This window comes from Vespa mandarinia, chromosome 3 (assembly GCF_050613455.1).
Source record: "Vespa mandarinia isolate Hongniang chromosome 3, ASM5061345v1, whole genome shotgun sequence".
Lineage (NCBI taxonomy): Eukaryota > Metazoa > Arthropoda > Insecta > Hymenoptera > Vespidae > Vespa > Vespa mandarinia.
Window position 1 is genome coordinate 11,573,838 of NC_140812.1, and position 14,172 is coordinate 11,588,009.

The 14,172-nt window shown below is 28.3% G+C and overlaps 1 protein-coding gene across 2 annotated transcripts; it reads left to right on the forward strand.

The window, feature by feature from the left end:
- The first annotated feature begins 11,174 nt into the window (after window positions 1–11,174).
- LOC118445060 (uncharacterized) lies at window positions 11,175–13,817 on the forward strand. Of its 2 annotated transcripts, none has more exons than XM_035873982.2 (5): window positions 11,175–11,582; window positions 12,081–12,339; window positions 12,499–12,731; window positions 12,913–13,254; window positions 13,574–13,817. In XM_035873982.2, the coding sequence occupies exons 1-5, from the start codon at window positions 11,327–11,329 to the stop codon at window positions 13,723–13,725; spliced, it is 1,242 nt and encodes a 413-aa protein (XP_035729875.1). In that variant the 5' UTR covers window positions 11,175–11,326; the 3' UTR covers window positions 13,726–13,817. The 2 variants fall into 2 exon arrangements, with proteins under 2 accessions (XP_035729875.1, XP_035729874.1); XM_035873981.2 differs by having other exon boundaries at window positions 12,898–13,254; window positions 13,574–13,814.
- The last annotated feature ends 355 nt before the right edge of the window (window positions 13,818–14,172 follow it).

Consider the following 14,172-nt stretch of genomic DNA (forward strand, 5'->3'; position numbering starts at 1 on the left):
TATTTCTCCTGATGAATATATTTTGATGATGCCTGTATGAGTTTTCCAATGGAACAATGACTTTGTTTATTTTCAAGCATCCATCTTTGTTAATAGATTTTGTTTATCAATTGTCAGGTATTTTTTTTTTCTATTATTCTTACAAATGTAAATTGAGTTCTGTCTAATGTACAAATAACAACAACAACAATAACAACAAAAAGGGATTCAGTCATTGAATATGATGAAATTCATAGATTCCCACGAAATAAAAATGTTCCTCATGATCTTCTTAAAAAGTTCTACGTTAACGTTGAATAATAAATCCACTTGATGATCCGGAACAGTCCTTTTATCTTCTTGATTATCTTAATTATTTTGATTATCTTCATTGTCTTCCATGATTTTTACTGCCTTTGAGTATTCTTCCATTTTCTTCCTATTCTTCTTTTTTTTCTTCTTTTTCTTCTTCTTCTTTTCAAATAGCTAACCAGTGATTAGTATATATATACATACATATATATATATTGATTAGTTCTAGCTGCACCCGTTGATTCTACGTCCTCCGTGGCTCCCAATCATCGAAGTTAATGATCCTATTGAATTCCGTTCCTTGTGTTGATCGCCAGGATGTATCGAACGTCGTTACCTGGAAAGGTGTGAGCGTTAGCTACGAAAAAACACACTGGGTGGGTGGGGGGGGGGAGAGGTTAAGTAAATAAATCATTGAAATTGGAAAATTATTATAACGATGATAATGGATGATAATGGATGATAATGGATGATAATGACGAAAGTACATAAAGTTATCAGATACAAAGTAGACTAGGAAGAAAACAAAATTCCATTGAAATAAGATGATGTTTAAATGAAACAAAGTTAAATTGAAAAGTCTTAAGACAAACCATTTGTACAATTAATCTATAATACGAAGGGTGAGAGAGAGAGAGAGAGAGAGAGAGAGAGAGTTAGTTAAAAATTGAAAGAATTAACGGGGAGGGGGAGGAAGTAGGGGGTAGGGGGTAGAAGGGTTATGTGAACACAAGTTGGTATTTCCGTGGACTATTTGCATTTGCCAGAATGAAGGTCGATAAGAAAGGAAATGTGATTGACTGAATGACTGACTGACTGGCTTGCTTGCTTGCTTGCTTCCTTAGTTGATTAGTTGGTTGGTTGGTTGGTTGGTTTCTTGCTTTATTCGAGAACCTTTAAAATTATATCATCGAATACAAGAATGGAACGAGATTGCGTATATAAAAATAAGTACGTGCTTTTTGTTTAATTTCTATGTCCTACGTGCATTTTTACGTCTGGTTAAAGGAGAAAAACGAGAGAGGAACTTCTTTCTTTATTGGGATAGGGTCAACTTGGTTCTTTTGTTGTTTCTTAAATCCCTACACTATACATATATACATATATATATATGTATATATATATATATATATATATATATATATATGTGTACTTGCATATGTCGCGTAGCGGCCTCACTAGCCCTTTTGTCATTTTCTTCGGTCAGAGGGTCAGATTTCTTTTTCTCTTTCTTTTCTTTCTTTCATTTTATTTTATTTATTTTTTTTCTTCTTTCTCTCCTTCTCTCCTTACCGACTATCAACGAGAACTCGATCTTCATTTCCGTATGTAATAATCGTCCGGATTCGCGATTGCATAATTCTCAAATATCCTTCGTTGCATCTGTTTTATTTTCTTTTCTGATTCCATCTTTCTTTTTTTTTTTTTATGATCGTTCGTTCTTTCTTTCTTTCTTTCTTTATATTATATATTTTTTTTTTCCTTTCACTATGCTGCCCTATTTTCGACTGGCTCAGCTGCTGCGGTTTCGTAGAAAAAAAAAAATAGAAAGAAAAAAGGGTTAGGAGTTGATAGTAAGCTTGAATTTTTTTTCAAATTTTCTTCTCGAATTACCGGCTCTTTCAAATCGAATAAAAAAAAGGGCTTAGTATGTGTCTTCAAAGGATTTTTATATATGTTCGGTTCTTTTTCTTTCAGTTTGGTTTTTCTTTTTATATATATATATATATATATATATATATATATATATATATATATTATCAACATTTATCGACGGTTTTTATTTTCCATTATTTTTCTAGGGATTTTTTTTTTTTAACCTATTTGCATCGGTAAACAGAATATTCCGTACATGACTTATTACCAAACGTGGACTATTCCGTGAGCTATGACTTTTATTTATCGTAAGTAGAGTCGTGATGCAAATGGATTGTATTGTAATGATTTTTCGTTCTTTTTTTTTTTTCGAATAGTTTCTGATAAATTTTGACAATAATATATATCTTTTATATCATTTTAGCCAAAGTTATGTAAAATTATAATATCTATATTCAGATTTGAAATCTTTGTTTGTTTATAACAAAAGGAAAACTATATTGTTTGTTATGTTATACGCGTTTTGTAAATTTAATGTAAAAATCAAATCTTTTTATTATTAATTTATGTAGAATCAGAATATTAGATGAAGGTACTCTGTTTTTTGATAAATTAAATCGATGTCATTGAATTTCAGATTCAAAATTTAAACTTCATATGAAATTCTCATAACTCTTTGGTAAATGATCCAGGTATGTGTGTTAACTATATCTCGTACGATTGAATAGGTAAAAAACTATTTTAGCAGGTAGAAAGATTACCAAAAAAAAATCTTGGGTTTATCAAATTTCATCAAATTTCTACCCCTGAAAAACTCTACTTGGAAAGATTTTTATCCTGCTTCTCTGTCTTTTATGGTGTAAAAATTAAAATATTATATCAGATTATTTTTTGTTATATTTTATATATATATATATAAAAAACAAAAAAAAACAGCGACTATTATATTTTTCTATAAAGTTAAAACTGGTAATTTTTATGGGACATCTGCTGTTTGATTATTTTCACTTTGTAAAAAATATTATTTCCTTTGTATCAGAATATGAATTATATATTTTATTCTTTTTTTTTTTTTTGTATGAATTATTTCGTTTCAATATACCTGCTGAAATGAAATTAATAATAATCAATTTAAATTAGATCTGAATAATCTAGGGAATCATTTTTGAGAATATTTCTATTTATTACGGAAGATTGTTTTGATAATATCGATCGAAAAAAAAAAAGAAAATTTTGTTGGAAAATTTCTATTGAGTCTAAATTAAATCGGATTATAGGTCAAAATGGGATTAATTTTGTTGAATCGAATGAAATTTCGACGTGAATGGAAAATTTAATCTATAGATATTTGTTTTATCGTAACAGCAATGCCAATGAATATTATTTGTTAGGCAGTTTAAAATCAGAGAGGGGTAAACGTTCGTTTCGCGCTATTTATTCTATGAGAATATGATTCAGGGGTAGTTCACTTCCGGTTTCCGTATGGTCAATGGAAATAGGAATAATCGTCACACCGGCTGCTTTTACGGAAGTATGTATACAATGGATGAATAAATATGCGTATAATTAACATTACTTTCCATATTGCCGTGTAGTTGTTATCGGAAGTGAGAGAACACATTTAAATAACAATGTTATTATTATTATTATTTATTATATCATCTAACGGATTCTTTAGTGTGTAAACTATTTCTTTCATTTACTTTTTTATCATTCCGGTATTTTAATTCATTTTGTTCATTAAAATTTTCATATTAAAAGAGATGATGAATCATAGTTTTTTCTTTTTTTTTTTTTTGATACACATACTTTGCTTTGATTCACGATTTCAATCATCAACAATCAATGATATTCAAATAATAAATTATTTTCTTGAAAATCTGTTCTATTACACAATGAGATCTTATTATGATTTTATTTATAATTTTTAATGATATAATGAGTTAATCAGAATTTTTGTTTATGATACGAATATTAATAGAACTGTTCTGTTAAATTTATTTATGTTTATTATGTCAGATTTAGGTATCGGTGAACTTTTTTCTTTTTTTTTTTCAGGAGATCACTGAAAGTGAATTTTAATGTTTGCCAAAATAATTTTTCTTCAATTTAGTATTTCATTTTTTTTTTTTATATTTATCATTTTTTATCCTTACAATATAAATTGTGCGCTGCTTGTTATTCTTGATATTTAGTTATAATTGGTTCAATGAGATTAGATTTTGATGGCGTCGATAATAATTCAGATTTATACTGTCCAGTAATGGTATTTTTGTAATTTTTGATCAATAAAGTTTTGAAATATATATATACACATATATATATATATATATATATATATATATATATATATATGTTTAATCAAATCGTTGCATTATTATTATTTTGTTAATCTAAATTCAATATCTTGTTATTTATTTTTTTCTATAGCTAAAAATGTTCAAAATGATCAAACTTTTTGTTAGTACAAATCGTATTATTTTTTATTTATTTTTTCTATGAATAAAAATTTTCAAAATGATCAAACTTTTTATTACTCCAAATCGTGTTATTTTTTGTTTATTTTTTCTATGGCTAAACATTTTCGAAATGATCAAGTTTTTTTTATTACTCGAAGTCATGTTATTTTTTATTTATTTTTTCTATGGCTCCAAATCTTTTCCAAATATTTAAGTGCATTCAAAATATTTTACTGTATTTTATATCATGGAAAAATCAAATCAAAAATTTCACTGCAATATTAGTCTAAATTACTATGCTCAAAATATGTTTCATTCTAATTATTTTCTAATTGTTACAATTGACAAGCCATTTCTATTATGTGTAAATAATATTTCTGAATATATATCTGAATTGTAATAAGAAAATACGTATACATGTATTTGTTCTCATGATTTTGAAAGTGGTCTAATCATAAATTCTATTTGCAATTTTCATAATATCAGTGATCCCATGAAATTATTGATAATCCAATGCAATGATTGAAAGAGTCAGTGAAATTTGAAAATTTAATTAATATAAATAAGCCAAAAATTTTGTGAGAAATTGATTTATAATCGTTCCATTAATTAAATCATTGATTGTATTTAACGAGTAGATATGATATCCGATTCAACATTATTTTTTGATTTAATATCGAGCATATTAATAATTTTTTTTAATAATGAATTAAAACCAAAATAATTTCGTTAACTCGATGCAGCATGTATTATTTATCTGATTAATTAATTTGAAATTTTGTCAATTAATCTGTTTGTTTGTTATGTTCCAATACGGAAAATATTATTAATCCAATTATTTCATTCTGATATTATAAAAACAGAGTACCCTCGTTTGGAATAAATTATATTTCTTTTAAATTAATCAAAATTTTGATAATGATGAAAAATACGAAATATGATTTAATGTAATTTTTTAGATCGATCAACTTTGTGCCATTTGTAATATTAATTTTTTTAATTCATATTATATATGGGAATATATATATATATATATATATATATATATATATATATATATATATTAAGTTTTATTTCCGTCAATATTATGGTTATATGTTTACGTCTTAAGGTTTTTTTTTTTTATATTCTAAGACGAAATGACCATTTTTATGTTTCAATTGTATAAAATATTTTCATTCACAGAAATAATATGATTTGAATTCTTTTTCCTTGAGTAGTTGTTGAAAAAAAAAAAAGAAAAAGACAATTTTGCAAATTCGAATTTTCATATATGGTTGTTATATAATCTTTCAAAATAAAATACGAATATGTCACTAGATGAGTTACAGAATATTTTTTTAATCATTGCATTACGATGTATCATATCGGTATATATATAAAAACAAAAAATGAAAAAAGGACCGCTTTATAAAAGAATAAAATCTAATGTTGTCTAATATATAAATCAGTCTTGTATTATTAATTTCTAAATCTTTTCTATAATAATAAACTATAATCACGTTCTATGAATGATTTCAATGTGTCTTCAGTCGTCAACTGTGTTCATATATAATCTATCAGTTATATATATAAATATATGTATGTAAAAAATAAAAAATTAAAATAATATAAGAAAGATGAAAGTGTGTGTGTGTGTATATATATATATATATATATATATACATATATATATATATATATATATATATATAAAATATATATATATATAAAAGCTCTAAATGATTTTAAGATCTACTAGACTGTAATACGATCAAATATGCTTTTGATGACAACTTGGCCAGTATATCCAATGATATGCCTTTCAACAAAATTTTTTTTCACGCGTATTCATTTCTCTTTCTCTTTCTCTTTCTCTCTCTGTGTCTTTCCTCCCCTCTGTCTCCTCTCTCTCTCTCTCTCTCACTTTCTCACTCTCTCTCTATATTTCATATCTATATATATAAATTTTTTTAATTCAGACAAAAAGAATAAAACGTTCATCAGGATCGTATTTATAAAATATATTATTTACTTTTACATGCAACAATATGAATTTCCTTTTCTTTTTTCTATTTTGTTTGTTTGTTTGTTTGTTTGTTTGTTCGTTTGTTCGTTTGTTTGTTTAAAAAAGGCATCCACGATTAAAACGGTGTCCGTCAAGTTCTTAAAATCTGGAGCTCTAACTACGTATGTAGAAATTAAATTTACGGATTATATATTACTAAATGCAACGTTTAGTTATTCTTTAACTACTTGCTAAGATTCGATCTCAAGTCTACACATATAAAAAGAAGGTTTCTTTTTCTATTATTACATTATCGAAAAGGATTATTGAGACGAAGTTATCAGAATATACAGTAACAGGTACGTGTTTAGGTACTACTAAGCGGCGTGCTTACATTCGAAAATGTAAAAAATAAAAAAAAAAATAAAAAAATAATAAAAATAATAATAATAATAATAATAATAATAATAATAATAATAATAATAATAATAATAATAAAAAGAAAATAAAAAGGGTGCATTAAGTGCGTAAAATACGAATTGATTTTTTTGCCATTAATGAATCTCTTTCTTTCTTTCTTTCTTTTTTTTTTCTCTTTTTTTTTTTTGATTTACGATCTACGTTATTAGGAATATTAATACGTTTTACACTACCGTGCCAAACTATCGTAATACTTTTTTGGGATAAAATATTTTCACTATTCTAACATAAAAGATTTCTAAGAGTTAATACGTCTACTATATATATATATGTATGTATGTATGTATATATATAGTTTTTGTGAAAAGTACATGGCGATATGGGAAAAAGAAAAATATTATTAGATATCTCGCGTGTGTACATGATTCACAATTATTGGATAGGTATTAATCTATCGTTTATCGATTAAAAAAGGATCACGTTCAAGATAAATATAAATGTTTAGATTTGTATCCTATATATCTATTTTCTAACGGACAAATTTGTTTGCGTGCGTGCGTGCGTGCGAGCGTGCGTGCGTGCATGAGTGCGTATGCATCTTTTAGAAATATAAATTAAATGGAAGAAAATTAAAGGATTAAAAAAACGATACTTTTGAACTTAAATAAAGAATTAAAAAGAAACATGAGTCTGAGCTAATAAATGGGCGACGGGAGGGGGAAGGTAAATAAATCAGAAGAAAAAAAAATTAGGAGAATTAATAAAAAATAAAACTAAAGGGAGAAAATTTTTCTAAAACAAAATTTTGTAAAATAATTTTGATTGGATCTTAGTACATGGATAGAGTAGGGCCGAATATACGATAATTTCAAGTGCCATTAATTTCGACGATACTTTTATCACGATATTCTGTTTCGTAAACACCCTTCGTAATACCGAAAGTGTCTAACTATGAAAATACGCCGTAGAGAAACGACAAAAAAAAAAAAAGAAGAATACGAGGAATATAATAGATAATAAAATATGAGAGTTCACGAAGCAGAACAACGTCGATGTATTCACGATAGAAGCCAAAAGAAATAAATAAAACCGGAGAAATTAAACGATGTTAAATCATTTTAGTGTAGTCTATCGAAGCACCAAGATCATTCGATAGGTATATCAAAATAAAGCCGAGACAAGACTCACCATTATCGTTTGGTCCAAGTTGGTCGATTGATCTGCGACAGAAAAAATAGAAACACCTCCGGTTAGATTATACATTTTCTTGCTTTTTTTCTCCTCCTTCTTCTTCCTCCTCCTTCTCCTCCTCCTTTCGTTATCGTGTTAACACCGTTCGTTGATCATGGCTCCTCTTCCGCTGACTCCCGTAATTTTAATAGTCAAAGATGATGATGACGATGATTAGTGTGATCAGGAGAGAGGGGAGAGAGCCACGATACTCTTACGATGCTCTCACGATCCTCTCACGATGCTCTCTCCACAGACGATCGAGCTGTTCTGTGCTTCTGCTTGCCACTGGCAGCCCTTATATACCTTGGCAATGGCCAGAAGGGCCCTAGCCAAGGCCGCACATGTGAGTCTCATTGGTACACCAGGGGAAGAGGAGGCCCTGGGAAAACGGTTTCAACACAATACTACTTTCTGCAGGACCGGTCTCCCCCCTCTTTCTTTCTTTTCTTTTTCTCATTTACCTCTCCTCTTCCTCTTCTTCTTCTTCTTCTTCTTCTGCTTCTGCTTCTGCTTCTGCTTGTGCTTGTGCGCTTCTATTTCTGCTTCTGTTTCTCCCTTCCCCTATGTTAACCAACGTTGTTCGTGATCTCACCCTGACAAGGGGAGAAATCGACCCCCTAACAGATATCCGTCAGTCGATTTCTTATACCTGTTCCTACGTCTCGTGCCTGCCTGTTGCGTTAAAGTTCGCTTTTCTCTTTTCTCTTCTTTTTCCCTTCGACGATGGGAACGAACCCTACAGATTCATCCAAGAGGACCCTTACTTCCAGGTGCCATTCGCTTGCGATAAGCCGATTTTATCCACGTCTAAACGACGTCCTATCCAAGCTAAAGAATTCATGAGAATAATGAACGATCGATCTAATTTTTATTTTCTCTTTTTCTTCCTTTTTTTTTTTATTTATCTCAAAGCACATCTGTATTTAAAAATAATAAGAAATCTATTAATTTCATACCAATCATATTTGCAATAATTTTTGTTTTCTACTTAAATCATTTTTTCTAATATTTTTATATCGTTATAAAAGAGGCTACTTTTTATTATTTTTTATGTTCCTTCTTACGACAGTCTATGAAATGAAAATAATTCTTTAAAATCTTGAATAAGAATGATATTACAAAACCTGATTAAAAACATAATTTCAAAATATATATATATATATATATATATATATATATAAATTCAACGGTTATTTTTCCCATTAATAATTCAAAAAAGTTACACAATGGATCAAGACGTTAGATAAATTCACATAAAAAGTAATGCGCAGTTAAATCCGAAGGAACTGGAAGTTAAATCGATGAAATGTAATTTTGTCTTTTTTTTCTGTGTTCTTTTTGGTTTTTTTCTTTTATAAGTAATTTAAATAGCCGTGCGAATTCCCCTCGGGCGAGATTTGGGATCCAGTTACACAGGTCTTACTAGACGTTGACCATTTATCGTGGACCGTTTCTCTTCTTTCTCCCATAGAAACTAAGAAACTACGATCTTTGTGCTAGAAAAGACGTTACCAAAGAGGCACGTGCTCTTCGAAATTTACATAATAAGAACACCATAAGAACGAAACACTGTGGGAACGTCTTTTAACGGCGCATCCTTGTTCCCTTTTATTTTGTTTTTTTGTTTTTTTATTTTTTTTTTATTTTCGAAGATCATCCCTTTCGTAATATCAAACAAACGGGTTTTAAAAATGCCGGAGGGTTCGAGTTAGAGCGTGTGAAAATCTTACAAACACTTCGTTCGAATTTTCTCGTTGATTTAATACATACATAGATACATAGACGTACGTACAATTGATCGAAAAGAAAATGGAAAAAGTACACATGTACGTAGTTCTTAACAATATAAAACTTCCCGGCAAAAAGAAAATGCTCTCCTTTTAAAAAGACTTTTCCCCCCTCGTTTCTCACGATTGAACCGTTGGAGGTATTGTCAAACTTCCTCGGATTTTCTCAAGCGAAGGGAGTACAAGCTGGAAATATATACGCAGATGCAACATAGGATCTCAATGAAAAATCGTTAGTATTCTTTCGTCATGGTTAAATACGTCATAATTTCATTCAATTCTGAAAATAGTGTCTATTTCTTCTTCTTTTTCTTTTCTTTTTTTTTTTTTTTTGTAAATATTATCCTAATATATAATACATGCATAAAATGTAAATATTTATCTCATATTATTTATATGTATATGTAAATATATTTATTAGAATTCTTTTATAAATTTGTTATATATATATATATATATTCATATATATAGTTATATATATATATAACAAATTTATAAAAGAATTCTAATGTATAAAATAATTTCAATCATTTTAACGAAAGTTTGATTAACCCTAAAGTAGTAGGTAGAATTTAGCCATTTAATGAAATAATTAGAGTCGCGTGCTACCATGTGACACGTCATCGGTATTAACGTTAAAAAAAAATATACGGGTACCCTTCTAGGATCATGGTACTCTCTTTACGGGATACTTAATTTTGCTAAAAGTGATGACGAGTCGATGGCTGCTTCGAAAATGTCCGTAGACTATGAGAATCGTGGGATTCCATGCTAGAGTGCAGTCAAATTCAAAAGCTGGGCACCCGCATGGTGGTCATAATCACAACCCTATTTTGATAAAATTAACAAGTCGAGATACTTTAGTGTTGTCAGGGGATGTATATATATACATATATATACATATATATATATATATATATATATATATATATATATATATATTCATACGTCATGGATAATATAACAATAATGGCTCTCTTATTATTTTACGAATAGGTAAAATTCTAATTAGCCATTTAATATTTCAAACGATACAATCTTTTGTCCTATTTGTTTTTCTTATCTTTTTTCTCTCTTTTTTTTTTCTTTTTTTTTTTTTAAATTTTCATAGTCATAAATCGTTTACGAATTTTCTATTAACATTTCACGTGAAATTGTACATTTTATAACGTCAGATATATAATTTATATATGGAATATATATATATTATTAGAATTAAAAAGGAAAGAAGAAAAAAACAGAGGCACGTGTTAATATTTTTTTCTAAACAAGGCAATTGGTATTCGTTTAAAAAAAATTAGAACACGTGCCGTCCGCTAACAATATTGATTTCCCTGTGTAATATCGTTTCACCAAACGTCGTTTCCTTGGTGATCTAGAATAGTAAGAAAGGACAACACAATGAGTCTCTAAGCCCATGGGTCACAGTTCATTTATGTTTTACTAAGTCTATCCGCGGGATTCTTACTTGATAGTTTCGAATTCGAGGAGATTGTTGAGACAGTAACTTTATCGTTATTAAATGTTAATTAATTGAATAACTTTGAATAATAATGCCATTGATAGAACAAGCGATTACTGGTCAGGAGGTAACGATACCACCAAGATTGCCAACGATATTGAAACAATTTTGTAAGGCAGCTATTCGAACCCAACCCTACGATCTTTTGAGATGGTCCAGTGCATATTTTCGTGCATTAGCCGACGGCGAGGAACCACCAGTTAAATTGAGACTCGAATATCCACCACCTAGTACAGCTTCTGGTTTAACACTTGGCTTCCTTAGAGTTCTTCTCCGTCAATTTGGAGGTACGCATATTTTTCATTTCTTTTCCATCATCTTATGATCTTATCTTATGTTATTTCTAAGAAAGAATGAAAAAGAAGAAGAAGAAATAGAAGGAGAAAAAATGAAAAAAAAGAAAGAAAAAAAGACAGAAAAAAGACTGATATTTAATTTCTCGAAATAAAGATAAACATACATTCGTAAAAATAAACAAAAGAAGTTAAAAAAAGAAAAAGAAGTAATTATTGAATAATTCTTATTTTGTAATTAGAATAGATATTTATTTAATTATCATAGATAAAGAAGACGGATAAATAGAAATAATTAGAATAAGTAAAGTTGAATGATCTCATTTTGTATATAATTAACATAGATATTTCTTTAATTAACTTAAATACAAATAAAAAGAGACAAAGAGAGAGATATATATATATAATTAGAAATAAGTATAAATAAGAAATGAAGTAATAATAGATAAGAATGAGTAAGAAGGAAGATAAAATATATTTGTTATTGTTTAGATTACAACAAAACATTGTCGATCGATGTTATCTCACGTCGTTGGGAATGCTTGTGTCTCGATCGTAAAGAATTAAATCTGATAATGATGATAGGGAAATTTCGTCGAAAGTGCCAAGTTAAGAAGTTTTTGGCAATAGCCGTTGGTCTTTTAGGATCTAGTTTACGTGAGACAATGATTATGATCTGCGAATTATTTACGCATGAACCTGACGGTGGATCGGCCATGGTTCCAGTTACATTATTCATGGAAATTTATGGGTCTGTTTAAGTGTGTATTTATGTGTATTTGTGTGCGTGTGCGTGTGTGTGTATGTTTTGTAAAACAAAAACAAAAAAATCTTGTAAATAATACATTTGAATATATTTTCAATAGATCGTAGATAAAACGTATGGAGATCGTTTTAATCTTATTTATAGATACTTGGCCGGTCTTAGATGCGATGGTAGCGAAAGAAGTTCATCTGAAGAAGATCCAACAGAATTTCTTGTATTCGACGAGTCTAATAGTAGTACATCTTCGAAAGTACACGAGTCCATCGATAATAACATCTCCATTGATCGTGTATATTCGATCGCTAGTCAAGATACTGAAGCCGATGTCAATTTAGATTTGAATTTAATTTCTAAGGAAGCTGCTGATTCGTCAAATAGTAAATATCATGAAATGTTTCACATTTTCATTTATTTTGTATCAAATGAAAAATTATCATTTCTTATCGTTCGATTATACATTCCTTTGCTTTTTTTTTTCTTTCTTTTTTTTTTTTTTTTTGATAACGAATCAAATATTTAATCATCGATTTGACTCTCATATAGTGATAATATCGCCAGAAATTAGTGGGAGTTGTTCGACGCGGGAAGATGATTCGAACGAGAATGTCGATGATAAAATTTCGAGCAGCAATAACACAATTGAATCCACATCGGATAGTACATTGAAACGCGAGGAAGACAGTAATGTTACTGATTTTACAATAGAACCAAGTAAATCATTGAATTCGAAGGATCCTTGTGAAAAATCATCGACAAATGAAGATAATCAAAAGGATATAATCCATGATGACGTAAATACTGGGAATTCGTCCGATAAAAGAGACGTCTCGTTGATTAAGGAACGAAAAAAAATTAGAATTGCTAATGCACAATTAATTTCATATTATCCAAATATTCCAGGTACTTCTTTTTATTTTCTTTTATTTTAATAATTTAATGATTATTATAATCCTTATTCTTTTTAAATTAATTCTCTATTTTGCGAGTTTATCAATAATCTTTGTTTATTTATCATATGAGTTAAGATTAATCTGATTTTTTAAAATACATATATATATATATATACATATATATATATGTATATATTTATTTCGTATATAATATATACATATATATATATATATATGTATATATTTATTTCGTATATAATATATACATATATATATATATGTATATATTTATTTCGTACATAATACATTATGTACAATATACTTTATAGGTATAGGACCTCGTTTATCTGCAGAAGAAGTGGCAAGCGTTGCTATATGGATGAGCGAATGTGCTAGATTACAAGAAGGAATGATTGGTCCACGAAATCTTCGACATCCTCAATGTCCTCCCTTATATAAGCAAAGACAATCAGAATCATGATAGTAATAAATACAATGTATTTGAAATTAAAAAGATTAGTTGTTTAAATATTTTAGTTGAAGAATACATTACTGTTTCTATAATAATAAAAAGAAAAAAATATTATTAATATGTTTCAAAGCATATAAATTAGTTTTATTCGTACATCCGCCTTATGTTTTTTCTTTCTTTCTTTTCTTTTTTTTTTTAAATTTCTTAATTATCATTCTAATTTTTTTTTTTCCAGCATGAAGAAAATCAAATTTATTTCAAAGCTGTTGCAATACATATGTATAAAGATTGATATATAGTTTATTTGGCATATATATATTGGTGCAGTCATCATATAACAAATATTATACATATACCGACACACACACACACACACACACACACACACACACACACATATATATATGTATATATATACATATATATATGTGTGTATATATATTATGTAGATGCATA

Excerpts from the sequence above, each read along its gene's own strand:
- LOC118445060 (XM_035873981.2), top strand. The coding sequence starts at position 11,327 with ATGCCATTGATAGAACAAGCGATTACTGGTCAGGAGGTAACGATACCA. Across the intron at positions 11,583-12,080 it reads TCTTCTCCGTCAATTTGGAG|ATTACAACAAAACATTGTCG; the intron begins GTACGCATATTT and ends GTTATTGTTTAG. Across the intron at positions 12,732-12,897 it reads AGCTGCTGATTCGTCAAATA|TGATAATATCGCCAGAAATT; the intron begins GTAAATATCATG and ends ACTCTCATATAG.